General features: G+C 47.7%; 4 protein-coding genes across 4 annotated transcripts; all 4 read right to left on the bottom strand.

Moving 5' to 3' along the window:
- Window positions 1-196: 196 nt before the first annotated feature.
- F5147DRAFT_748536 (fungal-specific transcription factor domain-containing protein) lies at window positions 197-3,931 on the bottom strand (the record flags this gene model as incomplete). The annotated part of the gene is made up of 17 exons (XM_041440082.1): window positions 197-314; window positions 365-936; window positions 986-1,029; window positions 1,080-1,161; window positions 1,214-1,310; window positions 1,362-1,398; window positions 1,452-1,551; window positions 1,601-1,702; window positions 1,755-1,971; window positions 2,025-2,235; window positions 2,291-2,369; window positions 2,423-2,441; window positions 2,501-2,609; window positions 2,662-2,692; window positions 2,752-3,171; window positions 3,231-3,297; window positions 3,831-3,931. 17 exons carry the CDS (start codon window positions 3,929-3,931, stop codon window positions 197-199), a joined length of 2,406 nt encoding a protein of 801 aa, XP_041285191.1.
- A 1,976-nt stretch (window positions 3,932-5,907) lies between these two features.
- On the bottom strand, window positions 5,908-9,334 carry F5147DRAFT_781355 (uncharacterized protein; the record flags this gene model as incomplete). Its single annotated transcript, XM_041442630.1, has 4 exons — window positions 5,908-6,434; window positions 8,044-8,587; window positions 8,748-9,205; window positions 9,271-9,334. The coding sequence occupies 4 exons, from the start codon at window positions 9,332-9,334 to the stop codon at window positions 5,908-5,910; spliced, it is 1,593 nt and encodes a 530-aa protein (XP_041285192.1).
- A 6,529-nt stretch (window positions 9,335-15,863) lies between these two features.
- Window positions 15,864-17,478, bottom strand: F5147DRAFT_658992 (uncharacterized protein; the record flags this gene model as incomplete). The annotated part of the gene is made up of 9 exons (XM_041434530.1): window positions 15,864-15,993; window positions 16,047-16,060; window positions 16,151-16,372; window positions 16,397-16,421; window positions 16,661-16,714; window positions 16,990-17,017; window positions 17,138-17,206; window positions 17,341-17,383; window positions 17,419-17,478. The coding sequence occupies 9 exons, from the start codon at window positions 17,476-17,478 to the stop codon at window positions 15,864-15,866; spliced, it is 645 nt and encodes a 214-aa protein (XP_041285193.1).
- Window positions 17,479-18,330: 852 nt separating this feature from the next.
- F5147DRAFT_588117 (uncharacterized protein) lies at window positions 18,331-19,013 on the bottom strand (the record flags this gene model as incomplete). The annotated part of the gene is made up of 2 exons (XM_041432063.1): window positions 18,331-18,463; window positions 18,514-19,013. Coding segments are annotated over 2 exons (633 nt in total), but the record flags the coding sequence as incomplete, so codon positions are not given.
- Window positions 19,014-20,160: the final 1,147 nt, after the last annotated feature.

Consider the following 20,160-nt stretch of genomic DNA (forward strand, 5'->3'; position numbering starts at 1 on the left):
CAAGATAATGAGATATGATGTTGTCTAGGTGCGTAAGATTCTGAAACAGAAAACATGGATGACTAAGTATACAGTGTACGGTAGTGAAGGCAAGATCATGGATACAGTACTTAGCGCTGTATGAAACCAAAGAACACCCGAGAAATTTCTAAGCCTTGGTGATGTTATATCACCGAATGTCTTGCGGACAAAGAAGTTACATTGCTAGCTGTGGTTCGGCTGTATACCCTCCAAAACCTGTGTGGATGCCTGGTATTCCTTGATTGTAAACTTCTGCGACGCCGTTCAAGTGTGGTCCTTCTGGCCAGGAGAACCTTTGAAATCGATCAGTAACGCCGCAGAGAATAACAGACACAGAACATACCCTGGCATCATCATGGTACTCCACCAAGCATCATTGAGTACATGCATAGCTGCCAATGTCCCGCTCTCTGAAAGCACATCTGCCATCCCAACATCCATATCACTATCTACAGCTCCATGGTTCGACTGGGTGCGGGAGTGGGCAGCCTCGGAATATATCGCGGGAGTCACAGAAGGAGGTGTGGATGTCTGGGATGAAGAGCTCGAAGTGCCTCGGTTGAGAGTCATCTGCATGGAATCATGGTCGCGTCCTTGCTGCGACATGCCTGACGCTGGTCCACCAGAGTATCTTGCTCCTGAAGATGACAACGAAGATTGCGAGGCGAAGTTACGAGGTTCAGGTTGATGAGAAACTTGACTTTGAGGTGGAACGTGTTGAAGACGCCCACCAACAGCGCCTCCACCTTTCCTATGTCTCGTAAGAAGGCTGGCGAGGAATCGAGCATATAGGCGTGGTGTGTGACGTTCATCAATGGCAACATCTTGAAGCGTCGTGATCAGGCGACCAATGAGTTCGAAGATCTCATCCTCCATCTGACGGGTCAACAGTTGAGCAAACTCAGGACGCAGAAGCTAAGTTACAAGGTAAGAACGGCGCCACATTGGATATGTAAGTCTTTACCTTGAGCATGAATGCAGAGGCGAAAGACGCAAAGACAAAGTGGCCTTGGAGTATCATGAGACCAAGAACGTCACCGATTAGAATAATATCTTACCATCAGGGGCAGCGCGCATAAGACCGCTAGGTGCCAGCACCTCGATCATTTGCTTAATGACGACCTTTGCGGACTCGAAACACTGCATGAAGTTCGGTAAGATGACTTGAGATATGGGCCATAACAGTACTGACCTTATCAAGAAAGACGTTGTCACTCGCCTCCATGCCGCGTTGGAAGGCGTGTTGAAATCCGAAAGAGTACATGACAAGACGCGAATAGCTGACCAAGCTAGAAGCACATCAGCTTGTCTCGCAGCAGATTGAAACACACAGAACTTACAAGGGTAGCAGAGTGCAGCGGAATACGCTCCCAGGATCTAAGGCACATGGATGAGCACGTGTTTGACTATATTCTGGAATTAAATCGTACCTCCAGGGTCAGATTCCTCATTAAAGCGTCTAGTCCATTCCTCAAAATAGTTTGTAAGATGACGATCGTGTTCTAACGTAACCTGAAGGAAGTTTATACCCTGCAAGGCCGGTTTAGTCACGAAGTAGACGTCAATGAAGGGCGCAAACCTTGTTTAAACCGGTTGGCGAGTTGGGGTCTGAGAAAATGTCGTCATGGAACCGGCCCACGATGCGAAGAAGCGTTGAATAAGCGCAGAGGTGGATATCAAACTTCAGTACGACTGATCAGCACCTCGAAACGAGACCATATATTGGAACACACCTTATCTTTGAAACGAGATTGTTTGTACCAGTCCGCGGAATGACGAGTGATATAATCCTCCTTGATCGTCGATGGCTTGCCAAACTGCGTAGCAGTCGACCTATCGATGTTAAAACATATCATCCACACGCGAGCGCGATTCAACATCTCTCGTTCCTGCCGCTCCGTCTGGGGCTGTGTCGTAGAGACCTGATGCAAATTCAAGTCTGTAGCAATCCTAGAGTGACAACGATAAGCTCTAGAAACGAAAGAAAAGGTGTAATTGCATACCGCGCGGCAAGTCCTGTGTACAACCAGCTTCTGTCTTCCTCCCACTTGCGAGCTGGGACAGCATAAATGCTCATGAGAATGTAAGCTTGGCATAGCTCGACAGATTTCCAGCCGTCGATTAGCGCGTTAGCTGCGGAGTGCTTTGCAAAGTGCATAGCAACAGGGTAGATCTCGGACTTTTCCTTGTAATAACGGGAAGAAATAGCGCAGACTGTGCATCTCAAATCAGGCATTTATCAAAGCATGTGAAGAGAATGATCACGTACTAACGGTGAACAAGAAGGGGCACCTTTGGAAGATGGATTGAGATGTATGTAACGTGGGATCGAGGAGGCCAATGAATGGCTGTAAGTTAGATAAGTCGCAGCATCCTCCTAGCTTTGGAAGCATACACTTACATTGATTTGCTTCCAGAATCTGTGTTGACGGACATGCGTCAGAAGAAGGAAGGTAAAGAACGAACTGTGTGAACTTACATATCGAAAAGCTTTTCGACGTCAGTGTTATTCACAAGTCCGTGGAGAATTATTTCCGGTGTGTGCTGTTCCACCAAGTTTTTGCGGATATTCAGGTTCGAGGCTGGACCTACTAAGTTATTAGAAACAGCATGTATTGTCGTTCCACGATGGCATCTTACCAGGTAAGAAGTACTCCTTATTGGCCACACCCTACAAGTAATTACCGTCATAAACACGGGACCAGCATCACGAGAACAGCAATTACTTACCACATTGTCGTCGTCGTCCTCGGGTTTCGTGTTAGTTCCACCTGCACCAGTGTTACCACCTTGGCGACCTCTACCTTTACCCTTATCTTTATCCTTGTCTAAAGACAAGTTTGCGAGCAGCCCAATAGGCACAGCAGCATCAGGGAGCGAGTTCCTGACTTTCTCGACGTCCTCCTCTTCGACGGGACCCTCTTGAGCGTCGGGATCGTCATCCTCAGAATCATCCACAGTAACTGCAGAGGGGTTGCGCAAGTTGCGAAGGAAGTCAGGGTCGGTAGGCGAGGCCATTCCTGGTTGCTTGAGACTGGCCTGCAGACGATCAAGCCAGTCAACAACATTCATGTTGTCACTGTCAGATGGTGATGTAGCTGCTTTGTAGGATGCAACCGAAAGTGGTGTCGCAAGGTAAGGGTTGTGCAACTGCTCGACAGAGGTCGTCGGTGAAGGAACGTATCGAAATAGCATGACGAACGACCCACCTGCTTCAACAGAGACTCTATGATCTGATCCTTGTGACGGATCTGAGCCAAGAGGTACTCTCGTTTGCTAACACGGGGACAATTGTATGAGTATTGTGACATCGCGGATGAAACAGTATCACAAGATGAAGACGACGATGATGAATCAATAGATGAAGATCGCGAACGGGGCATACGAAGAACAGTCAACAGAGAGAAAACAGTGGGAATGACTGATGACCAAAAAGCAACCAGGTTTAAATAGGAAACAGGAGAATGCGATGAAACACAACCCGGATGCAAGACTGGCACGATTTGTGCTTAATTCGCAGCATGAACGACGAATAGAGGATAACGGAAACGGAAAGTGTGAAGAAAATGGCGATATGAAATGTCCGAAAATGAAGAAGATTTTTCCAAGTCGGCCCAGATCTCCATGCTGGAGTTCAGGGCTGTCATATCCCATTTGACTTAGCAAGAAGGCTAGCCAATGGCAAGACAAGCGTAAAAAATATAGTCGGTACAAAGGCATGCACCGGTTCCAAATAAAGAACGAGAAGTTACGACATAAATAAAGGATGATCGTCGCTTTGGAATCAGGTGAATGAGTTAGGGACTTACTTTGGCGCTGTCCTCGGTTTACGACCTTCTACGATGCAAGGGTGTCCTCCGGTTGCACAACGTTTACAAGTACTAGCTCCATCCGGAAAGTCGCATTTCATCTGTAACGTCAACCGGAGACCAGTGCAAACAGATCGAACGAATATGTGCGGATCATTCAATCGAAGTCAGTGGTAATCACATGACATCCATGCCAGGCCAGGAGTACGGTCATTTCGGGAAGTTAAATTCCGACAATCAAAGTGATCAGGACCCGGCAACGCGGCGCGCATAAATGTGCGGGGTACATTCACACATTCGAGTCGTGCCGAGTGGAGGACCGAGCAGCGAATATAACGTGTGTAATATCAGAAGATGTGGATGGAAGTCCGCAGGTGTGAAGAATTACGAGCCATCGCCGGAGGTTAACAGATTTCAGTTGTAACAGCAATAATGATGCCGTGTGAAGGACCCGTAACAGCCCCAGTAAGGAGAAGCGGTGGTCCAAAAGGAGGTCCGAAAGTGAGGGCACGAGTTTTCGTCGAGGCAGATGAGACACCAATGCATGTTCGGAGCAGAGTAGGCCGGAGGCGTCATGAATTCATGACGAAATGCATCGTGTCGTAGATTGCAAAGATCAATTCATGGTAAATAGGAGAACGTGGATTTGGTAAGCAATCAATCATAACATCATAATATATGGAATGGAAGTGCAAAGAGATCGATAACGTACCTTCAGACGTTTACAATGTGTACACGCTCCAGTTCTGCAGTGGCATCCGTGAGAGCGCAAAGTCGGGTAGATGAGGTAGATGATACGTAGCAGTGGTTAGCGGAGAAAGTATCGCCGAACCGAAAAGATGAAACATGTGGGGCAAGGCACAAGCGCCGGACGGGAAGCAGGTCGATTAGGCAAGCAAAACCATCATCATTGTCGATGCGTGTATTTTCACGAGGTGATACGTCCAAAGACACCGTACAGGCAGGCGACGAAGGCGTGTAGAACGTTCGTATAGCGTGTAGAACGTGGATATAGCCGAGTCGCAGAAACGGGGGTTGTCAAACCGGTAGAATGATGAAATTGAGAAGCACAGAATTAGAGCAAGTCAAGGCCAGCGCAAGAAGGTGCGGCGACGTCGAGTCGGCGACAGAGTTTAGCGTCGGTAACAGGTGTAGCCGGAGCGGAAAGACAGAAAATACAGCCGGAGTCGGGAGTAGGCACAGCAGCGATAGCCGGTCCGAGTTACATGTCAATTGAACAAGGTTGTGTAGAAGTTTTAACAGTAGGATATCCGCAACGATCGCAGATCAAAGGGCCAAGTCAAACATTGCGCCAAGTGAAATCAGCCGCAGCAGAAGGTTGGAATGGAAAGATGAAAGATTTATCAACACAGAACATAGCCATCCGCGCCAAGGGTAGGAACACCGATGAAAAAGGCAACAAAATGAGGAAGAACGAATAAACATGGAAGTGCACAAGTTAAAGCATATCCGACCAGCGCGCATCGCAGACCGGAATGAAAAAATGATAGTGTCACGATCACAAACCAACAATTTTTGAGTAAGCAGAAGGAGCAGATTTAACGCAGTTGACAGGTGTCAATGTGCAGGTAGCGCGACGTCAGCGGAAATTGTGTGACAAACAAAAACAGCACCGCAACCAGAACCAGCACATAAGGATGGAGCGCAGCGAGAAAACAAAGTTCCGTCCAGCATACAAGATCATGCGTGCCATCAAGGTCATACACACGTCCAGGTTAGTTCGGTTGTTTGGGCCGCAGTAACACCGTTAAACAGTCACCAGACAGAAACATAGAGTCGGATCCAATGTTAATCGAGTTGGTTGTTATCGGGGCCAACAATTGACATAACCAGAGTAGTCGCCAATGATGCCAGCAGTATCGAGCATGCACGATATCAGGACAGGGCCGTTGCGCCAACACAGATGAGTTTAGTGACCACGTAAGGTTCAGCAAACCAAACCATTTGCAGAAACACGATTACGGAAAGCAAGCGAGGAAACAGAAAAAGAGAAAAACGTAAAAAAACACAGCCCGATCAGCACACTATTCCCGATTTAACAAGCGTACGAGGTCACTCACTTGCGTTGACCCACCCCTGTAGCCGCGCCTTGTGGAGGCACAGATGGTCCAGCCCATTCTACCACATCATCGTCATCACTATCATCATCACTGTCCCCACCCCTACCCTCACCGCCCTGGGATGTTGATGGCCTTGGTCGCTTTGGAGCACGAGCCCTTCGGTTTGTTGCAGGGCGAGGAGCGGGCGGCTTCGGTACAATTGGAGGCCGTGCAGGACCTGCCTGAGGCGCTGTCGCTGTCGCAGTGATAGGCATAATCGGGCGTTGACGTATCTGCGCACGTTGCTGTTGCTGTTGCTGTTGCTGTGGGGCTGCGACCATTGGCGGCGACCCAGGGGTGACAGTCGAGATCGACGAAGTTGCAGCATGGCCCATGCCCTGTGAAGTCATGTGCACGTTACCCGAGCTCACAGACGAGGCTAGATGCCCCGAAGACGAATCGTCGAATGAGGAGGACGTAGGGTGGCTTGCGTACGAGGCCGGAGAGACAGAGTCGTGTGAGCGCGGGAGTCCAAGCATGGGGCCTGTTTGTGTCGGAGGTAGACAAGAAAAGATAAATGTTAGTATGATGCAGGCTAGAAGACACGGAACCCCGCAACATATGGTAGCAAAAAGATGGTACAATATAGAAGTAGAGAGATGATTTTCGGGTACAATGAATCGACTGTGCCGGAGCGCTAATTTTGACACGAGGTGATCGATGCCGTCAGCGCAGTTACATATAAGATGCCAGATCATTATGACCAGCACTTCATCCTATGTCGTGCGCAAATTCCAGTAAACGAGAAGGTGAGGCTTGTGCTGGGCAAGCACTCATTGCATCCCGAAGGGGTTCACGAAGTCCGACAACGTAACATAGTATAACCCTAAGCATTGACCCCGCTTCAAAATAAAGTTGAGAGAACATTCGATCAGAAACAACCTGGTCCCTCAACGACAATTTGTCAAGAGCTTCCAGTGTCGTTTACGCAGCCAATAAGCATGGCACCACGTGTTCGGTGCAAATTGACCCTGCGCCATGATTGATAATCGAGAGAACGTTATGGAAAATGAAAGCAAAAGAAAAGAACACAACAAACCAAAACAAACCAAAACAAGAGGAAAAACCACACTCACCACTATCACTAGGAGGCGTGTGCGAATTTCCAGGTGGCGTATGAGGCCCAAACGTTGCAAAAGGCGAGTGGGGAGACGTCGAATGCGCGTGGGTCGAGCGCTGTCAATCAAGCAGTGATCGCAAGTTGGGTGTGATCGAGGAAGTTGATAAGAATGAGATGGTTCCGCGGAAGAGAACAGGACGGGGTAGCGTGAAATAATTAATCGTCAGCGCGATTCAAGATCAAAGATGAGAATGATGAGGAGCGGAGCATAGCGGAAGGCGCAGATAGCACCCAATACTGGCACATCATAAACAGACCAGCGCCATGAAAAAAAAGAAGAAAAACGAGGCACGAAGTATAACAAAAAGCGCGCAGCGCAGTGAAAGAAATAACATCCCTGCACGGGCGCATAAATACGAAGCGTTAAAGACACCCACAAGACTGGCAGTACTCTGCGTGTGCGAGTGCTGTCAATCAGTCAACGATTCAAACGTCGATAGCAAGTCGGGCATGATCAAGGAAGTAAGAATGTCCCGTGTCGGATGGTGCCGCGAAGTAGAACAATGGGAGGATGGCATGAAACGATTCATCGTAAGCGCGAATCGAGACAAAAGATGAAAATCGGAGAGGTATAAAGCGGATATGGACGCATATATGCTGCATGCATGTCCACGTATGCTGTTGAACTCAGAAACAGAAGGTAACGAGGCACAAAGTATAGTACCCATACATTGGCGCATATGCCTATGGCGTCCAACGGTATCTGAAAAAAATGAACCGGCTTGACCGGGTAAAAAATGGAACCGAACAAGACATCATCGAAGAATAAGGAAAGAGACTAACGACAACCAGGCACAAAGTATAGGGGGAGCATCCATACACGGTCGCGTATATGAACGCCATTTTGTCTAAACCGACCCCCAAAAAAGAGCAAGGCATAGGGGCAGTACCCACTGACACATGTTTGGGTACGCCACCATCCAAAAATCCAAGTCCAAAACAGGCAGAAAGAGACTCACAAGGCTAGGCGCACTCTGATTCCCTTGCGTATTGATTGCATAATACATATCGCTCTGAAGGTAATAGGAATCTGATGGTCCCGAATAGTGTTGAGACTGTCGGGGTGGATTCGGAGGGGCGTGAATCTGAGGTTGCGGTTGGGTATGCGACTGAACATGAGGGTGGGCACGAGATTGCGATGGGACGTGAGTATGCGATTGCGTTGTAGCGTGAGGGTGCGATTGCGATGGGACACGAGGATGGTGGGATTGTGAAAACTGACTCTGCTGCCTAGCCTGAGGCTGACTCTGGGAAAACTGTGGAGTAGGCGGGAACTGGGTTTGTTGGATCTGGAATTGGGACTGGGTAGGAGGGGGCGAGAAATGGGGCTGGGGCTGCTGAGCCGGGTACTGCTGTTCGGCTTGCGCTGGCAGGAATTGACCTGTGATTAATTCAGTTGTACGCTGTGCAGCGAGGGCTTGGCCTGTTGGCTGTTGAGAGGGCTGAGGAGGTGAAGGATGGGTTGAAGGAGGATTGGGAGAAACGGAAGGGAGCTGTGAGTATTGACCTGCGTGTTGCTGGAAAGGGTGCATCAGAGAGAGGAAGGAGAAAGACAAAAGAAATATGGAATGAAGAAAGTGAAGATAAAGGGGATCAATGAACGGAAAACGTAAGGGAAATTCCAAGAGCACCTCGAGAGTCGCTTCGATCACGTGATAGGGGGATTCAAAGACTCACCTGGCCTTCAGCGCTCCTCTGCCTATAGTACCCAGAAGTCCGGGAACCACCATGTGCCGAGTGCCGTGGGGGTATAAGGCGGCGCTGTTGTGAATGCTGCTCAGGCTGCTGCTGCTCTCTAACTTGGTTTTGAGCAAATGAATACTGGCTTGTCTCTGCTCCTTCGAAGGTGTCATACGGTTGCTGGTATGTCGGGTGTTGTCGGTGAAAGTATTCGGCACCCGGACCTGTGAATTGGGTATTCCAGACGTTCATGGAAGGCTGCTGGGCTGTAAAGCCTGAGGCCTGAGTAGGGTCATAGAAGGAAGAGCTGGTGACGATCATCTGCTGAGATGCTGGAAACCACTGCTGGTCAGCTGTAGTTGGTGGTACGGAAGTGGATTGGTGGAAAGAAGCAGAAGAAGAAGAAAGGGAATGTCCTTGAGCGCGAGGCTGGTTATCTTGTAGTTGTTCGCTCGCTATTCAGGTAAAGAGAAATAGAAATTGAATAAAGGCTAATAGTGGATAGTATAGTGGGACTTACATCCGGAGGTAGGAATTGCGGGTTGAGTTTGATGGACATCAGCTGGCGTCCGGCGGTTAGACATGCCGACTGAATTAATGTCTTGGATTAATAGAGTTAAACGCAAATCGGATTCGTATATCGTGTCTTGGTCGTGAAAGATGCTGATAGCTTTAGTAGGGTAGTCGGGATAAGACGTTTGTCTTGGGATTAAGATCCAGAGTAAATCCACCCTTGGTCGTCCTGGAAGATGGTTGAGGTTCCTAGTAAGCTCCCCTAGCGTGCGTTTGTTGTATGCAAAGTTACCGGGTTCTGCGAATCACCGGGCCCAATCACAGAGTTGCGCCGTCGAGATATGATCACTCGTGTATCGTTGATCGTTCAGTAAACGAGTTGCAGCACACGCATTGTAACAATGGCCTGAATGCTTCGAACGAGAACGAGACGATGTCGACAAGGAAATGAAAAGCCAACACATGGCCGCTCCTTATTTAACTTATTCACTCCCGTAAGTACTTGATAATGTACCGCCACCCAATCATAGCTCGTCCGCCCTAATTTTGTTTCCGCGGGTCCGGCCATCGATTCGATGACTAACCGGTCAACCTCTTCGAGTGCACATGCGTGAATCACAGCCCCCGGTCCTCAATTCACTAGAGAATCTGTGCAATAAAACATATTCCTCGTATCCAGACTTCAATTCGCTGACGACTCTGATGCCTTCTCCCACTAAATTTGATCCGTCTTGTCTAACCTCTCCCGAGATATCACCATGTTCGCTCCAACTCTTTCGTCACACCTTAATTTTTTGCGAATACCGCATGGTCATACTGCTCGTTCCTGACTACCATCCTCCGCGACTTCTTCTTTAGCACCGCTCCCTACTATTTCAAGGAAGTCCTTCTCGTGTTCGCCGTCCATCCCCGCCCATGGTGCGCCCATCTTTAAATACTTGCATACTTCCCCGTGCGCGCATCATCAATTCATACACTCCCTCTAAAATTTTAACCTTTCCATTCCCGCTTCAAGTCTGAATCTCTTAGCTCACGTGACAGGTGCCGCGTCGCCATGATACGCCTTCGCGTCACTTCGGCATCCCGCCCCCTCAACATACGCGATGGTCTGCGCCACGCTTCTTCCATGATATCTCAAGCCAACTATAGAACACTTCACACCAGCTGCATCTCCACCGACCCTACACGGGGAGATAAGCCCCTCTGTAGGTAACGCTTCATTAACTTTCATTTCCGCGCCCCCACGCACTCGGTGTCGGGCACGTCTTTGGAACATTATGCCCTACATCCTGTCGTACACGGCCTTCCAAGTCGGCAAACCCGTCTTTCCAGTCACTCTACGAACGATCCGTTCACGTGTACGTAGGACAATCGGAAACGATACCTATAATAATTCTTCGCATTCTTCTCTAGACTAGCCCATGTTCGTCTTCTAATTCCCTCGCCCGTCACTTCTCATTAATCATTCATCACCTGACAATGTCGTTCACAATCGCCACCCTAGTCTAGTCTAGTCCTCATTCATATCTTCAAGCTGTCGGGTGGCGTAGGCATGACTCATCAGTTTGGAAAGCGCAGTCTCTCAAAATAGTATCGCTATCTACCAAGTGCCTCACTCCGACACTTCTACTGACAGTTCGATTTCGAACGCACTAATGGATGGACACCTGGATTGTAAAGATGGATCATACCAAATAGTGAGTTCTTCCAGTTTACTCCTTCTCGACATCCTCACCCCGCGCATCTCGTCATGATCAGACTCGCACCGCAGATCCCCCACTTTGTGGCACTCCCGCTCGGCGTCTTTCGTGGATTTGCAGCCGCCACCATGCCCACTTCTTACAAGATTTACACGGCACTGCGCCACGGATGCAAATGTGTATACGTACGTACCGTTCTAGATTCGATCACCCAAATATTCAATGTTAATGTCCATTTCCATCGCTATATAAGGGATAACCAAATACTCATGTCTACGTGATTCCTGATTTGCGCCACACCGTAGTAGTGCGTATACCGTTCATGGCGAGACCATTACTTGAACTTTTTACGATAAGATCTCCCCCGGTTTTTCACGTGATAATCGAAGGTCTGGGGGTTAGAAGGCGCCCTGGCGTATATGGTGCGGCAAGATGTGTTTGGGATAATAGAATATCCGCGGCTAGGACTTCGAAGTGCGGAAACTAAAGTCCAGTTCTAGAACAGTACAACACCAGTCGAAGGCCATACTTGTTCTGGTCGGACTTGGAGCTCGCCAAGCTAGGGCTAGTTACACGAACTTAGTATGTAGATCCCCCACGCCGTGTTACATCAGATTCTCAGGATTCTCCCGCGGCTTAGCGCTTGGATTCCGAGGTGCAGAAGGTAAGTACACTACCCTGCTACAACTAGTCGACTCAGACTTATCGCTTACAATAATAGCTCGGTTTTCACTGCTGATGTCCTCCCTGCCATTATCCTCCCTGATTTCATATATGATCTCAGCTCCGACAGGATATTCAATTATGACTCGTCCGATGTGTTTGTTAGGACATATAAATGTCCCTTTTATCAGATTCCTTTCCTTTCATCAAGCCGTCCTTTCGACGACTTTCGAATTTCTCGTGTGGCGTGGTACGTTGTTCGAGACGCAACACACCAGGCTCCGCGGCAACTTCCGAGACTCTTGTTGTCGTTTTCCTTCTTCATTCAAATGTTCGGCCCGACCGTGGAGTCTATTGTGGTCGTATTGTTCCTGACTTGTCTAACGGACTGTTATAGCTAGTTGCACATTCGATGTGAAATGGAACCCGATGGTTTCAATCGCGGATTCTGCTGCCTCGAACACGGATTCAAGCAACGAACGTCAAGATGTCTCTTCTCAGATACTTCTTAGTTCCTTGGTCAAATCTGTAAATCCTCTTTTGACAATGAACTATGATCATATGTCATGGGATCGGACACCGCTGTCGGTTGACATAGGCAGTTCAAGGTGGTGCGTCCGTATTTTGGTCGTTTCTTATTTGATCTTCAAACTTAATCCACGCAAGGAATCGGCGGACCACCGTCTGTGATGCATATTCTAACTTGATTATATTTTTGAAAGTAATCCTAGTTTCGCTGGATCAAACGGTGATTCAGCTAAGTTCCGGTTAGACTTATAATACACATTCTGACTTGATCGTATTTTTGAAAGTAACCTCATTTAGTGTTTTTCTGATCAGACGGTGATTCAGCTGAGTTCCGGCTAGACTTGTCACTTATATGATGCCCATTCTAACTCGATTATATTTTTAGAAAGATCTTATCTGGCTGGATCAAATGATGATTTCCAAGTCCCAGCTTCCGACCAGCATCGACGCTCAACCACTGATACAAGGCCATTTCCCATGATCTAATACCATGCAGGTATCGCTTATACCGACTACCCCTTGAAATATGCTGTTTACAACGCATGACTCACATTCAGGGCAATTAAATCCATTGACAGAAATAACTATCGAGTCGCCGCCTTCCACGTCATGAGGTCTGTTCGCGTCGAAAGATTATGGAACTAGCCTACTAAGCACTTAAGTCGGGTATTTTTTTCTTCGTGGCTTCTCTTGCTGTTCGGCACGGCTGTGACTCGGACTGTCGCGGGCCCCGCTCAGCACTAGTGTTGTTCGCATCCTAGGTTTTCTCTTATATACGCGAGCGGCCCGTCCATCTCATGTGGGTGTTCATATTCGCTGTTCTGAATCTCCGCACGTTGACCTTGTATAGAATGCAGATCTGAGTGCGTGGAGAGTGTGAATAGTCGAAGTGGCGATAAGATGATTAGTCGAGAGGAAGACGCTTTGAAGTCGATCTTTGGAGAGAAACTGGGTGAAGGTGACTTAGTCAAGTAAGTACCGGCTGATCTCCCATAAATATCGGGCACCCGCACGACCCCGCCAGGAACGCAGTCGCACACTTCGATCCACCATTCCACGACTACCGGGAGGGATAACTATAACTGAAGGAGACGCGGATAGAAGAAATGCCATGTCACCGGGATGAAAGTGGTATAATAGGCTACCTCACGTGTACACTCAGGCTAAGCTACTTTCACTATTCTGAATTCAGAGTCGATGATGGACATACAACAATAAGACTGGTAAGAAGCGGGGTCCGTGAATGACTCTGAATGATGCCCATGTCGGCGAAGGGGTCTACTTCTAAACAGTACTGTACTCATTTTGAGCAACGATGGCCCAACGAGACGGCTCGACGAACGCTAAGCTCATCAAACGCGGTCACGTGCATCGCGTCCTGCTCTGACTATTACTTTGGTTCGTCTGATAGATTGATACATGATACTTAGCGTGTCGGTGCAATCATTTGGATTTTCCTACCGTCATTGACTCGGACGACAGCTACCCGGTTGATCATCCCGCTCTCTCTCTTTATTAGCCTCTCCTTCGGCACATCATGGAAGGCATAAACATTAGTTGGTGCTGCGAGAAGCAGTGCGTGGTTGCTGCCAGTGTGCGTCAATTTCTCATCAGTTTGAACACTCTGGTTGACGCTTCATTTAAGACATGCTGCAGAGCACACTTGTGAGAGACTATCAAGTGTGTCGGAAGCCGTTGGTGCAAGAGCTATCCCGGGCCCGGACTAGAAAGGTGTACCCTGTTATGCAAGTTGAATCGTCGATGTCCCTGTACTTTCTGATGGTAACCCGATACAGGCGATGCACGACACACACAACCGTTGATCACACATTTATTTGACACCATAGGCGCTCTAAGTATGTGCAATGAGCGCCGCCTGCTCTTTCGGCTCGATCCTTATCGGTCCTTAAACTTTCTATGCACTACTATCTGATTGCTTTCGCCTAGTAACGCTGATCTACTTTGTCTCAACTGATCTAACCCACAACCCACATATCCTCATCCACACTGGCAACGATCACATGGAATCATCCCTATCCCCAATCGGATCGCTCAGAGGCCACACTGGCTGGGTACAGGAAGTGTTGTTCTCAAAAAACAGGAACAAACTCAAAGTCATAAGCACATCCAACGACAAGACGGTTCGGATTTGGGACGTGGAAACAGGAGAACAGGAACACTCGTTGGAGGGGCACGCTAGTAAAACTTATGCACTGGCTGTATCAATAGATGAAAGGAGAATTGTGAGTGGGGCGGAAGATGGCAAGATCATCATATGGGATGCAGATACGAAGGAGATTATCAGATGTCTGTCGCATCACACAGACTGGGTCACTTGCGTACGGTTCTCACCTGATGAGAAAAGACTCGCCTCCACATCGTCCGACGGCACACTAAAGATCTGGGATGTAGAGACATGGGAACTTGTATTCGACATCGATGATCATCAGGGCGTTGTAGTGACAGTGGCCTATTCTCCCAATGGAACCAAGATTGCGAGCGGGTCATTTGATCAGACGGTTCGTATCTGGAACGCAGGGACCGGCAAGCAACAAACACAACCACTTTCCCATGGCGCAATAGTGGGCTCGGTAGTCTGGTCTCCAGACAGTCGTCGTATCATTTCTGCCTGTCGTGATGGCCAGATCTACTTCTGGAGTGCACCGACTGGTGCCCAGCTTGGATCCCCACTGCGTGCACATTCCGACCACATTAACTTGTTGGCCATCTCACCTGATGGTGAATTGATAGCCAGTGCGTCCAGGGATCACACTGCCAGGCTGTGGAGCATCTCTACCCGAAAACCTTTTGGTCGTGTACTCCAGCATGCCTCTGAGGTAGCCACAGTAGCCTTCTCGCCTGACGGCCAGCTTGTCGCCACCGGGGATGTGCAGAACATCATATTTTTGTGGGACATATCACAGGAATCCACCATCATGACGAATGCGGTGTCGCCCTCATTCGTTTCCCCAGCATCCAACATCGCGAGCTACATTAACCAGGTAATAAATTTGTGTTTTGCCTACACAGCAGTACATCTGATGCAAGTTTTATTGAAGCCGTTAGCAAGCTCCGATTCTCTTTCAACACCAGCCTCGGACGAGCTACTGCATGGAACCGAGTTCATGACAGAACTTGTAGGCTCGCGTGATGCTGCTAGCTCACCTTCCCCATCTCTGCCCCCTCAAAGTCATTCCAATCATGAAATTACTACTCCAGCCGGCTCCTCTCTTGCAGTCGAGCTTTCTGACAGAATCCAAGTGCTTCCAGAAACCATCAACTCGCGCGGTACAACTGCATCCCCTTCCCCATATTTTTTCCCTCAAGGCTCCTCTCGTCCTCAAATACCTCTTGCTTCAGCTTCTACTCCGGTCCTAGCCTCACCTCCAAAGTCGTTTTGGAAGCGCTTTCCTATGTTCAATAGGTCTGCAGCATCTGTAGACTCCAAGCGGTGGAAATTCCCGCGTATTGGTAGCATCATGTACGCAGCTTCCTTGCTCTATGAACATGTCCTGAATTTTGATCCCTAGGCGGCGCAAGCATCGGAACGTGGGACCTGATGATGCACAGGATTAGTGTGCTTCTAGTTCCTGTCGTCATTGACCCCCCGTTCTATCGTATCGCGCATCTCGTACCCAGTCCAGTTGATATAACATGACTATTTTGCAGCTCGTGTGTTCACTATCACGGATTAGGCGTCATATTTCATTCAAGGCAGGTATTCCTCTGAAGCCAGCGCTTTATCTCGAACGTCCAGCGTGGCACTCCAAGCCACATCATCAATGTAGTAGCACGCCCGTAATAGAACAATCACTACCCCGGGTGCACAGCCCAAAATCCTGTCGTCCACGAACAGATAATCAATTATTCGATTAGTGCAGGCTTAATCTACAGTGTTGCCTTGCACTAATGATGAACATTGAAAAATCACTGGCGGTAAGCAATGAATCGAGTACAGTGTGTCCATCCCATACTGGGCCGTCAGTGCGGACTCACCTCTCCAGTATCGCCATGAATATTCGTCACAATTCTCTCAACCGGTAGCTGAAACGCATGACTCGAGTCCCAAACGATCATAAATAAGAATTGGTCGCAGTACGAAGGCTTGTGGTGTAATATTTTGAATGTCGAAAAGTTCGACATTGGTGAAAGCACAACATCATTGACTAGAACGGTCTGCTTGGCCGTTTCAGGTCTTTTGTGGGCGTTTAACCTGGTCTGTGATAAAGTCACGATACGCACGATGCTAAAAACGATATCACTTGGACTGCTCAGAGTATCAGCTAGGAGTCAAGGATGGAAAATAGATCAGACAGACGTGCGCTTTGGACTTGGACAAAAATAATGAACACTAGATCATTTGGTGACCGAGAAACTCATTGGAGTTAGCTTTGGCGGTGGACTATCTTCGACGTCCGCTTAGAATGGTGACCGCCAGAATGGCGCAACATCTACAGACGATAAGTCTCCGAGTCATGCAAGGTAGACAGTTAGATGTAGGCTTACAACGTGACGGCACCAGCGTTGATGCTATCCAATCGGTTGAGGAGCATGTCGATTCTAAGGGAAACAAGGTGAACGTTAACTTTCACGTATAGTCGGGCTAACTGATATCCTACCTGTTCACGTCAGTGAGACGTTTTCAAAGATATATGACTGAAATCACCCATCCAACCACCGTGCATATGGTTTACTGGTGATAGTGGGACCAAAAGGCCTTCGGGTATTTGTTGAGGTACGTCAGTGTTGTCTGAGGATCTTCTGCATGAGATAGTAGAAACTGTTGCAACTATAGTCAGTAGTTAGATCATCAAATGCAGGTACTAGGGACGTACCTATAGAGCAGTTTCGCAAGTCCAAATCCTACAAAAACCATTAAAGTGAAGCTCGACGTCATAATTGAATATTGACACTGAATGATTGCTAGCAGGAACTCTCAATGTCAAAGATGTTTGCAAGAATATTGATAGCAATCCGGCTTACTGCCCACGCAACTGAGGGAAGAGGCAATGCATGCATCGGGATACAAAGCGTACAAATTCACAACATAAGCTATAATAAACTGTTTATCATGTCACTACGACAGACGTCAGGCAAATGAAAAGCGACATATGCCAATAACATATGAAGTCTAGTAGAATGAGAGGAGATCAGCAGTGATTTATATTTTTATACTTGGGGCTTACGCGTGAATGAACAAGAATAGATACCGGAAAAAGTGACGTGCCACTGTGTACGCCAAGTTTGTCACATCTCGAACTCACAGCAAGGTGAATGGAGCCTAGCCTGCGGTGGATCGTGTCAAGCGTGATATTCTTTTGCATTTAATAGAATGACACGTCTGAAATGATCCACCTATCTTTAGCTCAACCTGTCTAAACCATCCAATTAGAGGAAAGGGTTGCGCCGATTTATGCGATATACGGGCGTCGACAGTACTTATATATGTAGTTGTATTCAAACTCCGCTGGACATATTCTCCCCGGACCCGACTCTGCCTCGGCTCGCAAATTATAATAACTCCTGTTCATTCTGATTGACCAACCAAATTGGATACTTTCTCAGACCCACCGACGGCAACTCTCAACGACTGAAAGATCTAACCACAGGTCTTTGCTCACCTTCGTAGATTCTGGTTGGAGGCTCTCTGGTTACATTCCCAGGGATATACACTACTTGCTGCCGAAAATCTATTATACAGTCCCAAAAATAGTAAGCTGTAGCGCATATTTCCACGACCTTAGTCACATCACTTTCGCACCACTTATTGGAGATAAATATATTATAGTCCTAGTGAAGAGAGAATGTGCCGGGCTTGAGAAATATACTAACGACCACTGAGACACATCACCAAGACACTCAAAATATATTAGTTACCCGAGCTTTAGTCTATATAGGAAATGACAAGTGCTGAATATATCTTATACCACATCTAGCACAGACATCTCGTTCGTACCTGTCACACAGGGTAGCTTTCATATGTTGTATATAGATATGCTCAATACCTTGATATGATTGAATTCTCAGATATAATATACTTAGATGACACCCGCACACCATCCTCACACTGAAAGAGTGCACAATAAATGGAACGAGCCACACAAAATATTAGATTACTGGTAGATAGTATGTACAGGCATGATTACTATGGTGTCAAGGCAGAGTATAAACGAGCGTTACGCATGGCTCCAAAGGAGTTGGTTCTGAATGGTCAATTGCCACTGGGGGCGGTTGGTGGAGAGGAGCGTTGGGACTTTGGTATTTCCAGGAAAATCAGAAAGATCCTGCTGTAGGTACTGCACAAGGATGCTTTGTGATAATCAGCAACAAGGCGCAACACCCGGTAACAAGAAACTTACTCGCTATATGCTTTCTCATACGCTAGACCCTTGTCTTCCATCGCTTGTTCCTTCGCAGCCTTGCGCGCGCCTGCGAGCGAGGAGTCTACAAAATTCCAAAACCTTCCCGCCGTGTAGAGGTCTTTCTCTGTGACGACTGATCCGTCCACATTAATGTCCGCCACGTCGTTCACATCAGCCTCGAAGTCTGCGTCGTCCTTATTGTGGTCCGCATCTGCATCAACGTTCTCATTCCCATCATGGCCATCGTCGCCATCAACATTCCTGGGGGCTGCATTTTCATGAGCGATATCATCTTGAAAGGCATCAGTGTCATTGTCGTCCTCTTCGGCGTCACCGTCGAGCATGTTGTGCTCTATCTCATCGATGTCGATGCCAAGCTGTGGTCCGATTTTTTGGCGGACTTCTTTCGGAAGAGAAGGTACAAGCAGGGGGGAGTAAAGAGTACGCAGAGGCACGGTTTTGTAGTTACCAGTGCCGAGTAAGTAGACACGCAAGCAGCGTCGCTAGTCTCAAGAGGTTACTATCTATATAATATTCGTTGTGATAAAAACATACCAAAAACGCGAGCCTGTTCCAATGAGCTGCGTCAACTTCAATACAACCATGGGCGAGGGATCTGGCCACGTCTGTGATACTGGTGCGTTTAGCAATAGATGCAGTCAACTGAAAAAATATTATTTCAGAAAAATTTGCGATTGTTATTAGCGCTACACACCTTAGATTTCATATTGCCACGGATTGTAGAGAGAGACTCGCTGACTGTTACGACTGGGGTATGTCGAGCTGTCTTAGTCCGAGTGGACTGAGATTCGGCGAGACAGACGTGGTTCTTCTCTCGAATGAGAGGTCAAAGGTTTCTGGCTAAGGCAAGTATCGGCGACTTCCTTAGATTGATGGTTCTGAGATAGCAAGGTTGGAGACCTTGCTAAAGGACTAGTTCCAGGTAAAACCCAGTAGATTAAAGTGAAGAACTACATGTGGTACACTATGTATCTATATAGCTGAGAGTTCAAGCGGAGCTTGTAAATGCGTATCAAGATAGAAGGCAGGACAGCCCGCTTGGTAGACGATAAGAGATAAGAGATAGGAGATAGTAACCATGGTGCGGACAGCCCAGCTTTGATAAGAGATGATCGGTCAAACATAGTGATGGTTACTAGTACGGAAAGTTAGCTTGGCGATGATATGAGTAAGAGTCTGGAAAGTAATTGGTCGCTCATCAACAGCTGTGTTTAAGTACCATTGTCCGGTAACAAAGGAGAAGCAAAGAGAATTAGTGTGCCGTAACACTGACGACCTTAGCAAAAAGTGCGGTGAGTTCCACGTCTTCGAACAGCAATGCCGGAACTTTGAATACATCTTGGTGTTTCTTGATGAATTTCTGTCACGGTGTCAGTTTGCTTCAATTTCCATTCGTAGCATCGGAAAGAATCTACCAAGATCTGTGGGTGTGTATCTGTCACACATGCAGTGATATTGGGCGAAAGCATGCATGCGGTCAGACGGTTTTGAAGTGCAGACTCATTAAATGATAAGTCAGACTCGTGATGTGTGCAGACACGGCAAATAATACCTTGAAATCTTTAGAGCCCAGTAACTCTTTCAGATTGGCGAGCAATCTAAGTTTTTCGTCACCGTCGTTCT

Source organism: Suillus discolor, assembly GCF_016758755.1.
Source record: "Suillus discolor strain FC423 chromosome Unknown F5147scaffold_133, whole genome shotgun sequence".
Taxonomy (NCBI): Eukaryota; Fungi; Basidiomycota; class Agaricomycetes; order Boletales; family Suillaceae; genus Suillus; species Suillus discolor.